Genomic DNA, 18,842 nt, shown 5'->3' on the forward strand with positions numbered 1-18,842 from the left:
GTCTCTACTACTGAGCTATGTCCCCCGGCTTTGCACATGTTAACCTGTATTGCATGATAGTATATACCATTTAGTACAGTGCATATGTAAGTAAATAAAAATCAGAAATAAGCAGGCTTTCTACTAATGTTTAAGTTAATAAACACATGTAGTATGTCTTCAGCTTAAGCAAACTAATATGTGTATAATTTTGATTAGAATTTCTGGCCAGTTTTACCAATCTTCAATTGTTGAATGTTCAGTTTATATGGGCTGGCTGACTGCCAAGATAATTGGTTATTTGTGCATGGCAGACTTTTCGAAAATGCACTGCAAAGATGTGTCAGTAAGCTGAGTTTTATGGAGTAAAGCTGGGAGAGGAGGCCTGGTTGATCATTCGCTTAGATAATATAGTCTCAAGGGACATAGTCTGTTCAAAGCTCTGAGAAAACTTGCTGTAAAGAAACCCATTTTAACCCTGATTCACAAAGAGTTCTGGAGCTTTTCTCCCCGTCCTAAATATTTTTCTATGAAGCATCTATTGGACGAAAACTATAGTTGGAAATACTTCAGCATGTGTAAAATCTGGTGTTCTTGGAAATACCTCCATTCTCTGGGCTTCTGTGTGATTTCTCCTTTGAGCTTTCCCCTAAGGCCACGTTATCCCCACAGTCAGGGTTTCTATGTGTGCCAGTGAGCTTGAATAAAATTCTCAATTAGGCAACCATCCTGGGCCACCTTTAATGTGGATTGGCAAGATAAGTCCTTTCCTGTTAAGCTAGTTAGATAATACAAGCATTTATGTCAAACTTAGTTTTTCTGAGACATAAATATACTTAGTGTAATGAAGAAGTTCAAGTATACAACAAAATGTTGGCATTCAGAACAAAAAAATTCCTGTGGGAATTCACTGAAGCACAATAAAAGCAAATAATAAAAATACATCTACTAAACAAACTTGAATTCATCTTTCATGCACCAAACACGGGCAGGTGTGGTCTCCTGTAATCTTTCCAGCATTTTTTGAGATAAATATTATCCTCTCCACTTTGTAGTTCACCTTTGTAGTTCAGGATTTTTCTCAAGAACACAGAACTGTTAATGCCAGATGTGAGGACAGGCAATTAGGAGGTTCAGAACTAATAACTGCTACACTTTGCTGCATTTAGAGCTCAGATTCTTCTTGGCATTGCTGGAAATTGTCAATGGCAGGCTGGCTTAAAAGCATTTTAAGGAGAAAAAAGGCAGACTAAATAGAATTACAGATGGCAGCTAGCATTGATGGAATTTTCTTTTTTGATTTGGAGTAGAACCCAGACTTGATGGAAATACTTTGTAGGATTCATTTACCTCTGGATCAACCTATCAGAAACCAAATTAAAACAGAGAGTGTTTGTCATTTTTAAGCTCAGTGCTAAACCCATTGTTCCTTATAACAGTTTGGTCCCTCTCAAGACTGGGATTGATTAACCAGGAAAACAGAAGCCCAGTAAGATGATCAGAGCCGAGCCGAGCATGCAGGATACACAGGGCTGCTTCTGGAGACACAGTGGCCAGGTGTGGATCGTACTTCCCCTCAGTAAGTCATCAGCCAGTCTCTGAAAGCTGCTGTGTCCATTGCATGGGGAGGATGGGTGAAAGGAGAAGGAAAGAGACCCTTAATTGTTTCTTGGTCCCCCTTGTGGCTGCTCTGCTCCGTAGAGGTGGAGCCACAAGAGGGCTGCTGTGAGCCGGGCTTTCTTCTCTTCTTTGCTTATGACCTTGGGAAGGTCACTTCCTTTCTACCTGACTTCTTGCATAGGAGGAGAGAATAGTGCCCACATCCCAGTATTGCAAGTGTTCAATTAATTAATGCACAGAAAGTGTTCTTAATAGTATCCAAGATGCAGCCAGTTGTGTGGAAATGTTCAGTGATTTCTATTTGGTTATTTTATTGTTGTCATTGCTGCTGCTCTGACTCTCTCTGAGCCTTAGTTTCAACATGAAAATTAGAGGATGAACTTGAGTGATATTTAAGGACGTCAGATCTGTGCACATTTTTGACTCATCTAATGACTGGCATGTTTTGGGATATGTGAGAATATGAAAATTACCACAGGCAGCAACTGCTTTGCCCTTTAAAGGCAAAGAGATGAATACAAAACAAACATGAAGACAGTTCTGTTTGGATGACCAGGGTATACTTTGTGAAGCATTTGGTTTTCAGATATGTGGAGAACTTAGATGGAAGACAGGCTTTGAGTCTTTTTATAAGTTGTGACATTTGAATGGGTAGGGTTAGGAAGGGACGGGATCAGGAGGTAGGAAAGGCATTTGTTTGCCGTGGAGAAGCCATGGGAAGTGTTTACTATGCTGATGATATCACAGGCACTTTACACACGTTAGTCTGTTTAATGTTTCATTTAGAAACAAAAAACTAGCATAGAGTAGTGTAGTAAGTAACTTGCTTCAGATGGTGCAGTTTATCTAAGCAGCTGGCCTTTGGAGTTTGTGCTTTTCATCTCTTCCCCTTAGCATATGAAAACTTGAAGATTGTATGACATCTTATGGAATCATGGGGCCGCCGAACAATGGAGTGTCACCAGAGCAAAGAGTTGGAGGATGTGGTGTGCTCAGAGTGGGGGCCTGGGGTGCAGAGGCTTTGCTTCCCCATTGTGGCCGCCATGGGAATAATCCAGAAAAGAGCGCACCTGAGAAGCTAGCTGGTGGTTACCATGGTAACAGCAAGCTGGCATTCACCTGAGGCCTAAGGCTCCTCTGGTCCAGCTGTAGAATCTGATCCACTATGGTCTTTCTCCCCAGAAAATGTGTTCAGCACCAGAACCGCAATGAAATTTCAACAGTCTCATGAGCCTGCTATTGATGCTTCACTCAGCTTACCCTTCTCTTCTTTTTTGTCAATTGTGTGTTTTTAGAAAAGCCTGCTGTTATCCTTACTTTGCTTTGTGTTTTGTAGAGACCTATTTTAACCTATTTCGCTGTGTTTAGATACCCCTTCTTTGTAACCTTCACCGTGGCAGATTCTTGATGGCTTACTCAAGTTTATCTCTGGTGTATGAAGGCACACAAACAAGTGATTGCACCGGAATTTTCTGTATTTCTTTTTCTCTGTTGCTTGAGAACAAAAGCAGCAGTGTACCTTGTGGTCCATAGGTGGTCTCTACACGGGGCCGCATTGTTCTGTGCTCGTTCGTAGTCATCATCATTGGAACAGCTACAAACGGGATGGCAAAATTGTTTGAATTTTTAAAAAAGACATCAATCCTATTTCCAAAATGCACTTTAAAAGGTCTTGAGTAAAGAATCAGGCCCAGGATTCTGTCTGATTCTAAGGCACACTTTTCTGTCTCTGGAGGGTAGAAACCCCACGGTAATTAGAGTTCTGTGGAGTGGGAGTTTAGAAGAGGTTAGGAGACCGATTCTTGTTTGTTTTGTTTATCATTTGGTGTGAGAGCAATAATTGGGTCCCCTTGGGTATGTGCGGAATCAGCATGCCGGTGCCTGTGAGAGATGACTGGAGCAAAGCACACATGCTTTTTAGGATCTGGTCGACAATACAGCTTGATGATTTAGTAAGCCAAACTCATATTTATCTTCCTCTAGTCATAAAAATTCAATTTGTCTTTCTTCTTATTTCTTCAGTTGTCCCTGAATATTTACTGCACCGTGGACTGCTAATGTGTCCATTATGAAGGTATAAATTCCTTGTAGGTTAAATGTTCTCAAGTCATGACAGTCAGTATGGAAGAACTATATAAGGAAAGCAATTTCAGAGGTCTTTGTATTTTCTCAGATTATAGGTATATGAAGGAAATTTGTTTTAAGTTACTTTGTTTACATTTATGCCTTGTGTACAATATGAGATTTTTCTTCTTCCAGTGTTAATGAATAAGTATACCTCACATAATTGTTTTAATACATTGGGTGTTAGTAAACTGAAGAATATTTTAAGTTCTGTTGTGAATGGCTCATGTCACACTTGGGAATGAGGAACTTGTCCTGATTTGAATTGTAATCCGAAAAGAATTGACAGTGTATGCAGACTTTCATTTGTGTGTACTGACTAGGGAAGGTGATGTGTTGCTAGAGTAGAAATGATCACACAGCCAGGATCCGTCTCTTGTAAGCAGTGCGTCCTTGGAGTGCTTTCAATGGTGGCCTATTGAGGGAGCACCCTGTCCTTCCCTGCCTTTAGACACAGTGCTGGTCTGGCAGGGAGTGTCTGGTCACAGGCACAGGGTCTGCCTTCATGTCCCCAAGGGCTGTTGCGACTTTGGGAGCTGCACGCTTGTGTCCTCCACTCTGCCAGGCCACCATTCCCCGATTCCAAGGGGTACTAGTGGCCCGTTCCTCCCCCGTGCACTCAGGGTGTGGATGCGGTGGCCGGGGTTCTTCCCCTGCGCTGAGTGTGGATTGTACTGTGGCCGTGGCACAGGGAACAAAATGCTCCGAGGTGGGGGAGCGTCATCGAGCATCCAGGACCCAAGAGTAAACTGCACCCGTCACTAGGGTAGCTGATTGTGTGTGTGTGTTGCTTTTCCCTGAACACACCTTGTGCCATAACCTGTCAGCATTTCTACTCTACCCACTGTGATTTCTTGAGTGAGAATTTTAAGCCAATGGATAATTTTAAATAATATGGTTTTTCAAAACCACTGCATTTCTACTCTACTGGTTGTGAATTCTGCAAATGTAACAAAAATAAAAATTAACTTTACTAATTTTAACAAATCACTGAGAATGCTGCCCTAGAGGACCCATTGTCACACTTGGAGTGTCTTTTAACCTGGGTAGCAAACAGTTCGTGGGACTGAAGCTTTCTGGATACGAGGAGGAACCGTAATCCAGAGTCAAATCCCGGTGCTGTTTGCCATTTGTCTGGGGAGGGAGATGCACTGGTTCTGAGCTGCTCGTCACAGCGGCACTGTGGTAAATTCTCCATCTGTGTCTGCTGGTGAGGCGTGAACCTCTCTTTGTCCATAGGCTGCTCATCCCACAGGGCCTGGAAAGGGTGCACGGGAGCCCTTTCTCCTCCCGAGGCACTTCTGGCGTGCAGAGTGGCCAAGAAAGGGGTAGCTTCTTAATCTCTGCTGTGCTAGCTTTAACAGTGGCAGCGCCCAGTTTACGGATTCACGCTTCAGTAAATGGCCTAGTAACGCTCGAACTGCTTTCTGAGATTCCTGCGATAATATTGTAAGAGCTTGGAAGCGCCTGTTCTTATTATTCTGTTAATTTTATGTCATGAATAGCAGCAGGTTTTACCTGTTGACCCCACATTCCCATGTAGGGATGGAGTCACTCAGGGCTGCCCTCTCTAGAGGTGCTGCTCACTTCCCACCGGGTCTGCCTGTGTTGCCTGTGTTGCCTGTGTTGCCTCAGGTGTGAGATCCCAGCTCCCACTCACACCCACAGTGCACACCTGCAGGCTCTTCCCTGAGTGGAGCCTTCAGAGGTGTTTCCAAAATGAAGGTTCTCCTTGCTGTGTTGGTTCGACTGTTGACTGTCATGTTTGTAGTTATGTCTTCTGGCCCTTTTTGTCTATTCCCTTTTCTTGGAATGTTTCTAGTACCCAAATTTCGGGTGAGTAGGGCCAAAAGAGACCCACTCAGTCTTTCATCCATTGGAAGTGTTGGTTAACCGTCTACCAAATACCAGGGCACAGGGCTGGACCGTCAAAGGCAGCTGGTTGTGAAGCTTTCTACTTAATTCTGTGATTTTGGAGTAGGATTATTGATTGACTGTTGGTTAGTGTGAGCTTTAGAGTCCTCTGCAAATTTTCAGTTGGAATCCTAATTCCAACAGTCTGCTTTCTTCCTTATAGGAAAGTTTCTTTCATGTACAACATACATCCTCCATTGAGTGGAAAATGTCTCTTAATAGTGGCCCTTTTCTGTGGGAGGGAATGTGGTCTGTTGGTGCCATATTCCAAAATTGCCCATTTTCCTTTGCTGGGTTAAGAAGTTTAAAATGTTTGATTTCAAATCAGCATTGACAAGTTCACTTGAAGGGGCAGTGGAACAAAGGCAGATGAATTTGGGGAGAAGCCTATTGTAGCTGAGACTCGTTAAAACTTCCACTTTTGAAATACATAGGTATGTGGAGATGGTGATTTAGGGAGATGGATTTGAGGAGCCAGGGATTAGCACCACCCCATGTTTCTGTGTTGTTCCTTTGAGTTTCTTGGAAATGGACCAGAGCAAGAGGATGAGGACGGGGCTGGTAATCAGCAGCAAGCCAGGGCCTGAGCCTGGCTGGAGCTGAGGGAGCCCCTGATGGGGCTGCTTCCCTGCACCTGCAGAGAAGGCTCCAGAGGAGGGAGGCAAGGCCAGCTCCGCCCTGCTCCCCCAGGGGACACTGCTTCACTGTGACACCCATCCCAGGTGCCTGTGTCAGCCTTGTTAGCTTTAAACGATCACTGAACTTGGTAGGCAAAAGTGGCAGCGTGGTACGATCCTTCATTCACTACTTAGGACTGACATTATTCAGTGTCATTTGTGACACAGATTTGCAGTTTTATTAAAGCTCTTTCCAAGAACAGCTTTATTCACTAAAAAAAATTATTCTGATACCCCAGGTGTTTTAGTCAGACAGAGCGGGGATCGGGCTGGGAGCGTGGCAAAGAAGTGTTGTCCAGCTTTGAAGGGGGATGGGAGGTAGCTACAGGGCACAGGCCCGTTTTATAGCTGGGTTAGCACTGAGCATTCGGTAATATTATATCTTACAGGCTTGTGTTCAATACAGAATTTTCTAAAGTTTACATTTATTAAAGAATTTCCAATCAGCTCCACAGATAGGTAAAGCCTTTGATTGTATTTCATGTGTTAGGCAGTTGAATTTAAAGATTTCTGAAAAGCAAAGTGTGTTTTGGGTTAAATAAAGTTTTAAAATCCCTGGATAGTTTTCATTTCTAAGGGGGTAATTATCATGTTTAAAGGGATTTGCTCACTTGGGGAAAACATTCAGCTAGTCTTAAAGTACCTGTTCTTGTTTGTTTCTTGATTTTATTCTCTTCCTATGATATATTTCCCCAAGGAAAAAGAGAAAATGTCCAAGGAAAATAAGTAAATAAAATATGAATATAAATAAAATGCTCCTCTGCTTAAATTCATCCCAGCAAGAAGGATGTAAGCTTGCTGTTCTGGAGATTACTATAAATACCATTTGTTGAAAATATTGCTATAATCATTTCAGTTATTACTGAGATCCAGTATAGTTGGGATATTTCCTGATGTAACTGAATGTATATTTATAAAATTAAAATAGTAACAACCTGCTACAGAATAAACTTGTAAAACAGCAGCTGTTCAAGTATATATTTTTAAATATTTAAGTATTTAATTTGACTTGTGTCTGAATTATTTAATGTTTAATTACAATTCTTAACCTAAACATTCTATTCTTCAAAACCTATAAATGCAGTTTTGCTTTTCTTGTATCCCTATGTGCAGTAACTTGTGATTGGACGATCACCATGTTAGTCACTGGACTTGTGTGTGTAACTTTTGTAATTCTTCAATGACACCAACAACAAAAGCATCAAGTTTTATTTAAGCTTTTCAGTAACTCTTAAAACTTTTGTCACGTAATTGTTCATCTTGAGTCATTATTTATAATGACATAATTTATTATATAAGCCATTTGCAATTGTAATGAACTGAGCCACCCAAAATACCAAGAATTAAAGTAGTGGAGGGCTGTGGATGGTCGCCAGTGCTGCACCCTTGGGGCCTCAGACAGATGACTGCCTCGTGCCAGGAGTGTAAAGCAGGAAGCACAAGGAGAGAGGAGTAGATACAAACAAAGAAGCACATTTAAGTGAAAATTATTTTGAAATTCAGATCAGGTCATAAGAGAAGCCGTGATTATTCTGTTGAGCTACTCATCTTTAATTAATTATTAATTCCTTGTATCGAAGGGATAATTATTTTCTTTAGTGTCTGATCTTTATTAAAAATGGCATGTAGCATGTTTCAGAGTTAGGTTCAAAATATACTGTGACATATGTGATATATATAAGCAATTTTCTGTACACACATATATATGTACAGCGATTTTCTGTACATATACAGAAAATGCTTATTTCCAGAAATGCCCATAGTGCCCTTTTTTTAACACTTTTGGAATGTGACATAAAACAGCACTGTGACATTCAGGAAAATCAGAGGTGTTTAGCGTGGGGGCAAAATGCTCAGGACATACACCACATCTGAGAAAAAGATGTGTGTTAAAGTTTAGGGCTTCTGTGAGGAGGGATGAGGTCATCAGAGCAGTATTAAACAAAAGCCAGTAAATTAATAAATTGGAGTTTTATTTCCAGATCTGTGAAGCATCATTTCCTTTTTATCTTAAGTGGGACTGGCTATTTCTGTTCCCAAGATTGATACTCACCCACACTTGAGATAGGCGTGTGTGTTTTAGTTTGCAGGCGTTACTCTGTTAATGAAAGCCAGGCTCCCAGACAAGCAGGTGCTGAGTGCCACTAAGGGGGAGCAAGTGGGACCCAGGCAGGTGTTCCCGCTGCTCCTGGGTGGCCCAGGACTTTAGTTCTCTCTCCTGGGTACCTTCGTGTGTCTTTGTGTATAGATGTCCTGTGTATAGGTAAACATGTGTCCCCATACTAAAGAAATTTAGAAGAAACTATTTAAGTTAACTCAAATCTCACAATTGTAGAGCACAAATAAAATTTCGCAAAAAGCTCTTAGTTCTTTTACATATTCCTTCACTCTTTGTCCAGAAACGGGGTCAGATTTTACATGTGTAGATTAGTGGCTGAAGAGGGGGCTACATCTGTGGATTTTCACTGATACATTACCTTTTAGAGTAGCTGTACTGAAGAAAGTTTGTAACTTACCTTAAAAGAGAACCTTGGATCATCTAAAAGTACAGCTGTTCACTGTACACTCGAAACAAGAAACAAGGGAAACATGCACTGGATTGAAGGGTTTCTAGGAACCCAGACATGACATTAGGTAGATGAGGAGGCTTTTGCTTCCTTACTGCTTACATTTTGGCTCATAGTTTTTCACTTGTTCTTTGCTTTGCACCTACCACTTAGAAGTTGTCTCGAGCTCTTTGGAGCCTGGTGGGCTTATGATGCCTGCCCTGCATTCCTCATCCCTCCTGGCCCTTCTCAGCGCCCAGTGCAGATCCCAGTGAATAAGTGCTTAACAGAGCTTCCACCTGACTGAGTAATCAACTTGGGTAGATTAGCATCATGGTTGGTGACACACAGATGGCCAGGAGGGAATGGGTGAGTGCCAGTCTCGGTGGCCAGGCCAGCCAGCGCATTTTAGCTGTGTCTGATATGTGACATCCTTGAGCTGTCTTTGTGGCGTGAGCTGACATAAGTACCCCAGACAGCCCTGTGCAGAGGAGCTTTGAGATACTGGGTGGGGCTCTTCTGCACCCTCCAATGACAGAGGTGCAGTGAGCATGTCTGGACTTGCAGACGTTGCACCTGCTGTCCAGGCTGTGACTGACATAGGGACTGGGGGAGGGGTCATCTGTGATGCCTCTTTCATGGCACAGGCCGGCAGGTCCCCAGCTGCCTTCACACTGGCATCGTGTGGGGCATTGAGACACTGCCACTGCCCTGGGCAGAACCCACACCAGTTAAATCCAGATCTCCAGAGGCAGAAAATAGGACCTTTCTTTTGACCAAACCCTTCCGATTTGAGTTAGTTTTGGGAAAGTTGGAGGTTTTATAAGAACCAAATGAAAACTAACAAAAAAGAAAAGTTACAGGGATATAATGTCTGTCTACCTTGTTCTCCCTGACTGGGAGGAATGCAGAGTCTGGAGTCCATCGCTTAGTAGAAGAGGCATATGAAGGAATATATCAGCACCTGTTAGGTACTGCACTGTATTTCAGTAAAAGGAAAGAATAGAATTTAAGTGCTGTAATAGCTACATATTAAGAAAGTAAAAAGAAAAAGGTGGCATTGATTTTAGTAAAAATTTTATTTAGTCAAAATGTCATAAATCTGATTAGTTCAGTATAAAGTAACTTTAAAATACCAGTGAGATATTTCTCCCCTGCAAACCACCCACCATGTCAGGTCTTCTAAACCCAGGACTTTTTGTAGATCAGCCTCAGTCTTGGCTTGGACCAGCTGCTTTGCAAGAGCTGAACAGTGGTCCATGGCTAGACAAAACCTTTCTAGACAGCACAGGTGTACAGGGAAAAGTTAGGAATAGAAATTAGGAGACGTGGTGGTAGTGTTGGTTGTGCCACTGAATGGTTTTTGGTGTTGGTAATTCACTCATCCACTACTTGTATTTGTATTTCACTTTCCTCTTGTCTGAATGAGGTTTGAGAGTTTTGTAGTTTTTGCCCCAAAGAGCCCCCTCGGGGCGGGGGTAGAGTGTGTGCTCTGCATGGACAAGGCCCCAGCCTTTCCAAAAATATTTTTTTAAAAAACACAACGAAGAGCCCCAGAATTTTGTGAATCCTTGCATTCCTTAGCAGCCATCAGAGAAGAGAACTGGCTAAGCTGGTTGTTTTAAGGGCCCCCTTTCCTTTGGGTATGCTTGAGATTCTAGGTATCATGGACTAAAAAGAAAAAAAAAATCACTAGGCCAAATATTTTTTTAAGTGCATTATCGTTCTTGTCGACATTTATAATACTTCACAAGCAGAGGTCAGGCAGCAGCAATCCTGTTTCTCCTTCCAAGGAAGGTGTTGTTGACAATGAGCCTCAGATGTTTCCGATAAAATAGTGGGAACCCTGGCTCAGTTTTGAGACCAAGAAATCCCAGCTGCCTGGCTGGACCTGCTGGAGTGGAAGCAGATCACTCACAGCTCCTCAGCCACATACAGAGTGATTGTTTAAAGCTCATTTAGCCTCACATGTAGGAAGGCACCCTGGATCTTTCTGAGGTGTGGTCCTCTCGTAGTTGCCTAGATGGAGGGCTAGGATTCCCGTGGCTACACATTTTTCTGACTTGGGATATGTTAAATGTATACCAGACAATAGCTTCCATAATTGTTAGATAGATGCCAATATTGGATCCATCTGATTCTGATATGTGAACTTGTGACTTTTCTCTGCACCAGATAACTGAACTCTTCGTTGGAATCAGGAAATTGAAAGGAAATAATATCATACCCTTGACCACTGGAAATGAGTCACTGCCAGATTTCCACTGTCCATGCAGAGGATGGGGACTCTGGTCCACTGTGACATTTGCCTTTAGAGCTGTTTCCTGTGAGGAGTTGTCGAGGACTTGCATGTCCCAAATTTCATGTAACTTGCTGTTTTATTCATTTGAGGGTAAAAGAGACATGGAGTGGAAACCATAGAGAAACATTCTAATGTTTAGGATGCTTCTGAGCAGTCATAGAACATTTTATGCTGTATTTATGGGCATTTGTAAGAAAATTGTTCTGGAATGAGGCGGCCTAAATATCAACAGCTATTGGTGAATTTGTAGTAGCAGCAGGCATAAAATTATTCTCCAGTTACAACTCAATGAAAGGCAGTTGTAGTATTCGAAGCAAAGGAAGTAAGGGGGCTCCAATTTTATTATTTAAGCATAGCCACCTTCACAGTGAGTTAATGAAAACAAAATGTTTTCCAAGCATATTGGATTCTTAGGTCCAAACAGTTGTTGCTCAATATTTGGCACAGGTCTGCATATAGGATGGAGGTGAACAGAGAAAGCAAATACACGTGTCCTTTGTGAGGCAGGCATTTCCTGTATGAAGCCCAAAGGTGCACAGATACACAAATATTAGCCCACTCTTGTGCTGGCCCAGGGAGTGCCCCGCTGTGAGCATCCTTGCATCGATCAGCATCATTGCTGCCGCTGTTCCCCGCTGGCCCTGCCATCTGTCTGGTTGATACAGGGCCTGGGCTCATCAGTGTCCCCATAGGCCAGTTGGAGCAGAGCACTCTGATTGGCCGTCTCCTCTCCCTTTGCACCCAATAAGGAGCCAGCTTCAGTAGCCAGGGCAGGTGGCAAACCTGCTGGCTACTTCAGGGTGAGCACTCACTGTAGGGAACAGGCTCTGCAGTGCAGGTGGGACGCCTGTCACTGCTTGGTCTTTGCCCGAGAGTCCAGGGACGCCAAAGAAGTCTGATTCGCCTAGGTGAGGCTCTCCCTGAGGTCCTTCTGCTCCTCCAGGTTGAATCCTTTGATCTGTTAGGTTTATCGAAGCCCACAAATGCTGGTGTGGCCAAGACCACTGCCTTTGTCTGCAGAAAATTAATCAGCTCCTTCCCTCTGTGCACCTGTGACTCCCACCTGAGTTTCACAGGGCTGCTTAAACCTTCTCAGTTGCCTAACTCAGCAGGTAGGAAATCACTGTGTAAAGAATCAGCTCTCATCCTTGACCCCAGCATCTTTACGAAGTTCCCCCTGTCATCTCCCATCTTGACTTGTGGCCTGTACCCAGAGGAATGTTGAGGAATTTCTGGACAAGATGCTTACTAATCTCAGAGCACATAGAAAGACATGGATTAAAAAGATGTGGCCATTGAATGTCTGTTTTCTCAGTGACCAAACCCTATTACTCGGGCAAGAGGAAATAGCAGGGAGGGCAAAGAAACCAAATGGACAAAGTAACTTCCAAGCATAATGACATAATTTCCTCCTTTTCTCTCCTCATTGAAACCATGTATTTTCTTCTGCTTTACTTTGGCATTATGCATTTTGTCTTTTTTTAATTAATTGTATTGGTACATTTAAGGTATACAATGTAATGACATTCATCACTGGAAATTTGCACCTTACATACTCTCTTGGTTCATATTTTTCCCCATTCCCCTGCCCTCCCTTCAACCCCTCCACCCCTCCCTATCTACAAAGAGTTTGTTTCCATTTTTTCTTTTTCTCATATTAATTCCACTCCCTTCTTTCTTTTTCCCTGCCCCTCCCATTTCCCCTTCCCCTTTGCCCCTTTTCTTCCTATTTCACATTATCTGTTATACCTTTATTCCTTATTTACACTTTCAGTTTCTCACACTAGAGAAACTATTTGGTATTTACACATGTGTCCTATTTATTTCACTTAAGAGTATCACCTCAATGTGCATCCATTTAGCATAGGCTGTAGTTTCTTGTTCTGTATGGCTGAATAATACTTCATTTTATAAAAAAATCCACATTTTCTTTATCCAGTCTCCAGTTGATGGGCAACTGGGTTGTTTCCAAGTTTTAGCTATCACAAATTGTACTGCTATGAACATGGGTGCACATATATCGCTGTGGTGTGATTCTTTTAATTCTTTGAGGAAGATACCCAGCAGGGGAAGAGGTGAGTCAAATGGGACTTCCAGTCCTAGTTCTTTGAGGTATCTCCATACTGATTTCCAGTGGTTGCACCAGTCTACACTTCGACCAGCAGTGGAGTAGGGTTCCCCTTTCCCCATAGCCCTGCCAGCATTTGTTATTGGTTGATTTCATGATGGCAGCCATTCTTTCTGGGATGAGGTAGAATCTTATTGTTGTTTTCATTTACATGTCTCGAATGACCAGTGATGTTGAACATTTTTTCATGTATTTTTTCCTATTTCTACTTCTTTGTCTGAGAAATATCTGTTCACTTCAGGTGTCCACTTTTGGATTGGGTCTTTAAATTTGGGAGGTCTAATTTTTTTTTAAGTTCTTTATATATTCTAGATAGTAGACCTTTGTCTGAGGAACAGCTGGTGAAAATTTTTTCCCACATTATGGGTTGTCTCTCCACACTGTTGGTGGTTTCTCTTGCTGTGCAGAAGCTTTTTAGTAAGAAGAGATCCCACTTGTTGATTGTGCTAGTTCACGGGCAGCTGAGGTTTTGTTCATAAAATCTTTTCCTACACCAATATCCTCAAGAGTTCTCCCTAACCTCTCTTCCAGCTGGTTTAGTGTTTCTGTTTTAATATTTAGATCTTTAATCCATTTAGATTTTAGTTTAGTTCATGGGGAGAGATATAGGTCCAGTTTTAATCTTTGGCAAGTTGAAACCCAGTTTTTCTAGCACCATTTATTAAAGAGGCTATCTTTCCTCCAGTGAGGGTGTTTGGCTCCTTTGTCGAAGATGAGGTGGCTGAGTGTGTCTGGAGTTGTTTCTGCATCTTCTGTCTGTTCCACTGGTCCTCAGGTCTGTTTCTTTGCCAATACCATGCTGTTTTAATCACAGTAGCTTTGTAATGTAGTTTCAAGTTGGGGATTGTGATATCCCCTACCTTGTCTTTATTGCCTAGTATTGCTTTTGCTATTCTGGGTCTCTTCTTGTTCCAAATGAATTTTTGGATTGTTTTCTCCAGGTCTGTGAAGTATGCTGCTGGGATTTCAATTGGGATTGCATTGAATCTATATAGCAGTTTTGGAAGTGTGGCCATTTTCATTGTGTTGATTCTTCCTACCCAGGAGCAAGGGATGTCTGTCCATTTTTTGATATCCCCTTCAATCTCTTTTTTACAGAGTGCTAAATTTTTTTTTTTTTTTTTTTGTACTGGAGATCGAACTTGGGACCTTGCACTTGCAGGGCAGGTGGCAGAACCACTGAGCTAAATCACCAGCCCCCAGAGTGTTATTCTTTTCAGAGAAGAGGTCTTTGATTTCTTTTGTTAGGTTGATTCCTAGATATTTCATTTTTTTGGATGCTATTGTGAAAGGAATTGATTGCCCCATTTCTCTCTCAGTGAGTCTGTTTTTTGTGTACAGAAAAGCTATTGATTTTTGTGCGTTGACCTTCTGTCCAGCTACTTTACTAAATTTGGTTATTAAGTGTAGAAGACTTTTGGTGGAGTTCTTAGGGTCTTCTATATAGAGTATCATGTCATCTGCTAATAATGAGAATTTGACTTCTTCATTTCCTGTCTTTATTCCTTTTATTTCTTTCTCTTGTCTAATTGCTGTGGCTAATGTTTTCAAAACTATATTGAACAGGAGTGGTGATAGTGGACGTCCTTGTCTTGTTCCTGATGTTAGTGTGAAGGATTTCAGTTTTTGACCATTTAGTATGATATTGGCTGTTGGCTTTTCATAGATTGCTTTTATCAGATTGAGGTAGAGTCCATCTATTCCAGTTTTTTGTAGGGTTTTATCATAAATGCATGTTGGAATTTGTCAAATGCTTTTTCTGCACGTATTTAAATAACTATGTTTTTTGTCCTTGGTTCTACTAATATAGTGTATTACATTTATTGATTTGCATATATTGAACCATCCCTAAAGGCCTGGGATAAATTGCACTTGGTCAGGGTGTATGATCTTCTTGATGATTTTCTGCATTCTATTTGCCAGTATGTTATTAAGGATTTCTGCGTCTGTGTTCATTAGTGAGATTGGCCTATAGTTCTCTTTTTCAGTGTGGTATTTCTCTGCTTTAGGGATCAAGATGATGCTTGCTTCCAGGGATGAATTCGGGAGTATTGCTTCCTTTTCAATTTCATTGAAGAGCTTAAACAGTAGTAGCAGTAGTTCCTCTCTAAATGTCTTTTAGAATGCAGCAGTGAAGCCATCAGGACCTGGGCTTTTCTTAGTTGGTAAATTTTTAATGACGTTTTCAATTTCATTGATTGATATTGGGTTGTTTAGAATTTTTAGGTCATCTTTGTTCAACTTTGGTAATTCACACATATCTAGGAATCTGTGCATTTCTTCTGTATTTTCCATCTTATTGGCATATAGATTTTTGAAGTAGGTATTGATGATCCTCTGGATTTCTGCTGAGTCTGTTGTAATTTCACCCTTTTCATTCCTAATTGCATGGATTTGGGCCTTTTCTTTCCTTTTTTTCGATAAGGTTGGTTAAGGGTTTGTCAATTTTGTTTATTCTTTCGGAAAACCAACTCTTGGCTTCACTGATTTTTTTTGTATTGTTCTCTTAGTCTCCATTGCATTGATTTCTGCCCTAGTCTTTATGATTTCCTCCCTTCTATGGGCTTTGGGTTTGTCCTGCTCTTCTTTTTCTAGAAGCTTGAGGTTCAGCATCAGGTTGTGTACCTGAGCTCGCTCTGTTTTCCTAATGTGAGTATTCATTGCTTTGAATTTCCCTCATAAGACTGCTTTCATTGTGTTCCATAGATTCTGATATCTTGTATTGGCATTGTCATTTAGTTGTAGGAACTGTCTGTTTTCTTCTTTAAGGTTATCCAGAAATGTGTTGTGCAGTTTCCAAGTATTTATGAAATTCTTGTGGTTTCTTTTGCTATTGATCTCCAGTTTCATCACTTCATGGTCTGATAATATACAGGAGATAACTTCAGTTCCTTTGCACTTACTTAAACATGTTCTGTGAGCAAGTATGTGATCCGTTTTAGAGAATGACCCATATGCAGCTGAAAAGAATGTGTATTCTGATTTTGTGGGATGGAACACTCTGTAAACATCTGTTAAGTTCATTTGTTCAAGAGTTTGACTGAGTTCTAGTATTTTGTTGGTTTTTTTTTTGGTCTAGTTGATCTATCTATTTTTGAGAGTGGGGTTTTAAGGTCCTGCACCACTATTGTATTAGTGCTTATATGATTTTTCATGTCCATTAGTATTTCTTTTATATAGTTGGGCACACTAGTGTTTGGTGCATAATGATTGTCATCTCTTCCTCTTAGATTGTTCCCTTTACAAGGATGTAGTGCCCTTCTTTGTCTCTCTTAATTAGTGTTGGCTTGAAATCCACTTGGTCTGCAAAGAGGATAGCTACTCCTGCTTTGTTTTGGGTTCCTGTCACATGGAGTATTGTTTTCCACCCTTTAACTTTCAGTCTATGAGTTTCTTTTTGAATTAAATGTGTTTCTTGTATGCAGCATATTGTTGGATCTCTCTTCTTGACCTATTCTGCCAGTCTGTTTCTTTTGATTGGTGAATTGAGACCATTAACATTGATGATTATAATTGATATGTATTGACTTATCCTTTTCATGACTTTTTCTTTTTTTTGGAGTCTCCCCCTGTGCATTTAATTTCTTGTCATCCCCGATAGATTCATTCTGCAGGGCTTCCTGGGGTTGTGATCCTCGTCTTTTCCTAGGATATTGGTTAAAAGTTTTTGGAGTGCTGGTTTGGTATTCATGAAGTTCCTAAGGTGCTCTTTGTCATTAAAGTATCTTATTTCTTCATCAGTTTTGAAAGATAGTTTTTCAGGGTACATCAATCTGGGTTGGAGGTTGTTTTCTTTTAGGGATTGAAATACGTTGCTCCATGCTCTTCTTGCCTTGTGGGTCTGTGTTGAGAAGTCTGCTGTGATTCTGATGGGCTTTCTGTTGTATGTGATTTGTTTCTTTTCTCTAACTGCTTTTAGAATTTTGTTCTTCTGTTGGGTTTCTGGAATCTTAACTATTATATGCCTATGTGTAGATTTTTTTTGATCATGCCTAGTTGGAGTCATATATGCCTCACTTATCTGTATGTCAAGTTCTTTTCCCCTGCTGGGGAAGTTTTCTGCCATTACTTCTGTAAGGAGTTTTTTTATGTCGTCTGTACTCTCTCCTATTTCTTCCTTGACTCCAATCAGTCTTACGTTATTCTTCTTTGCATCGTCTAGTAGCTGCTGGATTGATTTTTCTTGGTCCCTTACTATTTTTAAGAAATTTTTCTTTTCCTGGTCACTAATTGCAATCTTATCTCCTATATCTGAAATTCTATCCTTGCATTGGCTCATTCTGTTGTGTAAACTTTCAGTGGAGTTTTTAATCTCCCAGAAATCTGTTTGCATCCGTTTTATGGATTCCATTTGTTTCTTAGGTTGGGATTCCATCATGTTCCTCAGCTCCTCTATTTTTTTTATCTATGTCCGCTCTAGATTTATTAATCATGTCTTGTACTATGGGCACAACCTCTGTTGTTATGTGAGAAATTATCTCTGATTTCACTTTCCAGGTCCCCTTTCGTTGTCAGTTGAGGGAGTCCAGGTGGTTGAGTATCAGAGTGTTCCATCTCCTTTCCCTTTGGGGTTCCCTTAGGTAATCTGGAAGTTTGGTTTTGAGACTTATTTACATTTCTTCTCATTTCAACAGATGCAGCCTGCTGTGTCTTTGTTGAGGCAACTTTTTGTTCACCCAGTGGTCTTGAATTCTCAGCAAGCCACCGAACAGCCTTTACTCTGCTGCTCACCAGTACACCAATTCCTGGGTTCAGACTGGTGGCCTTCTGGATCCCTGAGGTGGCCTGTTGTCTGGGAGGGCATTTGGCTGGGGCCTGAGCGCACTTGGGATGGTATCTAGACATGCTCTCGCTGGGACCCCTATATAGTTATTGTCTGGGAGGGCCTTTGGTTGGGGGCTGTGCACCTCAGTTTCTGTTGCTGCACAGGCTTGGTCTAGGGTCTCCTCACACTTATCAGTGGTGTCAGGATGAGCCTCTGGGTATTGCTTGTGTATAGCTCTTCTCCAGGAGGGTCCTTGGCTGTGGCCAATGGAACGGCGAGCCTCTGCCTGAAGCCTGTGTACTCATGCAGCCCCTTTCTGGGCAGGCCTTTGGCTTCGGCGAGTGTGCCCAAGCCTCTGGGGTCAGGGCAGAGCCCCTGCTGGCATCAGCCCTCAGCCGTGCTGGTCCCCAGGATCTGCCTGCACTTAGGGATGGAATGACGGGCCTCATGGGAGCCCCATGCCCAGGCAGCTCCTCTCTCACATTTTGCCTTTTATAAAGCAGCCCAAAGCAATTTTTTGAAAATGAAGACTGTATTCTTATAAGAAAACTTTTTGAAATAAACATATATCAGTATTTATTAGCATTTCCGTTTTACAAGGTGATTTGCTAAGCGTTTTTAATTATTAAGCATCATCCTAAGTACCTCCTGGGAAGTAGCTTAGCTTAGTTGAGTGTCATCTAAATGGAGGGTTGATGATCTTGGGGAGGTGCTGAGTACTTTTGAGCCTCAGGTTTATCACCCACACTAGCCCTGGTATAAAATAAATGCACTATATCTCTTAGCT

At 41.6% G+C, this 18,842-nt stretch overlaps 1 protein-coding gene across 10 annotated transcripts in view; it reads left to right on the forward strand.

Moving 5' to 3' along the window:
• Ppp3ca (protein phosphatase 3 catalytic subunit alpha) overlaps positions 1 to 18,842 on the forward strand; it is a 263,314-nt gene that overhangs the window by 115,557 nt on the left and 128,915 nt on the right. The window contains exon 1 of one of the 10 annotated variants that reach the window (XM_021245438.2): positions 1,487 to 1,558. The exons of the other annotated variants lie outside the window; for them this stretch is intronic. Within the exon in view, the coding sequence (XP_021101097.1) occupies positions 1,495 to 1,558 (64 nt within the window). The 5' untranslated portion in view covers positions 1,487 to 1,494. Of the gene's footprint in view, positions 1 to 1,486; positions 1,559 to 18,842 lie in introns of those variants that run through there. 10 annotated transcript variants of the gene reach the window in all.

Source organism: Heterocephalus glaber, unplaced genomic scaffold, assembly GCF_053883595.1.
Source record: "Heterocephalus glaber isolate CG9 unplaced genomic scaffold, H.glaber_assembly_v1.0 deba00001688, whole genome shotgun sequence".
Classification (NCBI taxonomy): domain Eukaryota; kingdom Metazoa; phylum Chordata; class Mammalia; order Rodentia; family Bathyergidae; genus Heterocephalus; species Heterocephalus glaber.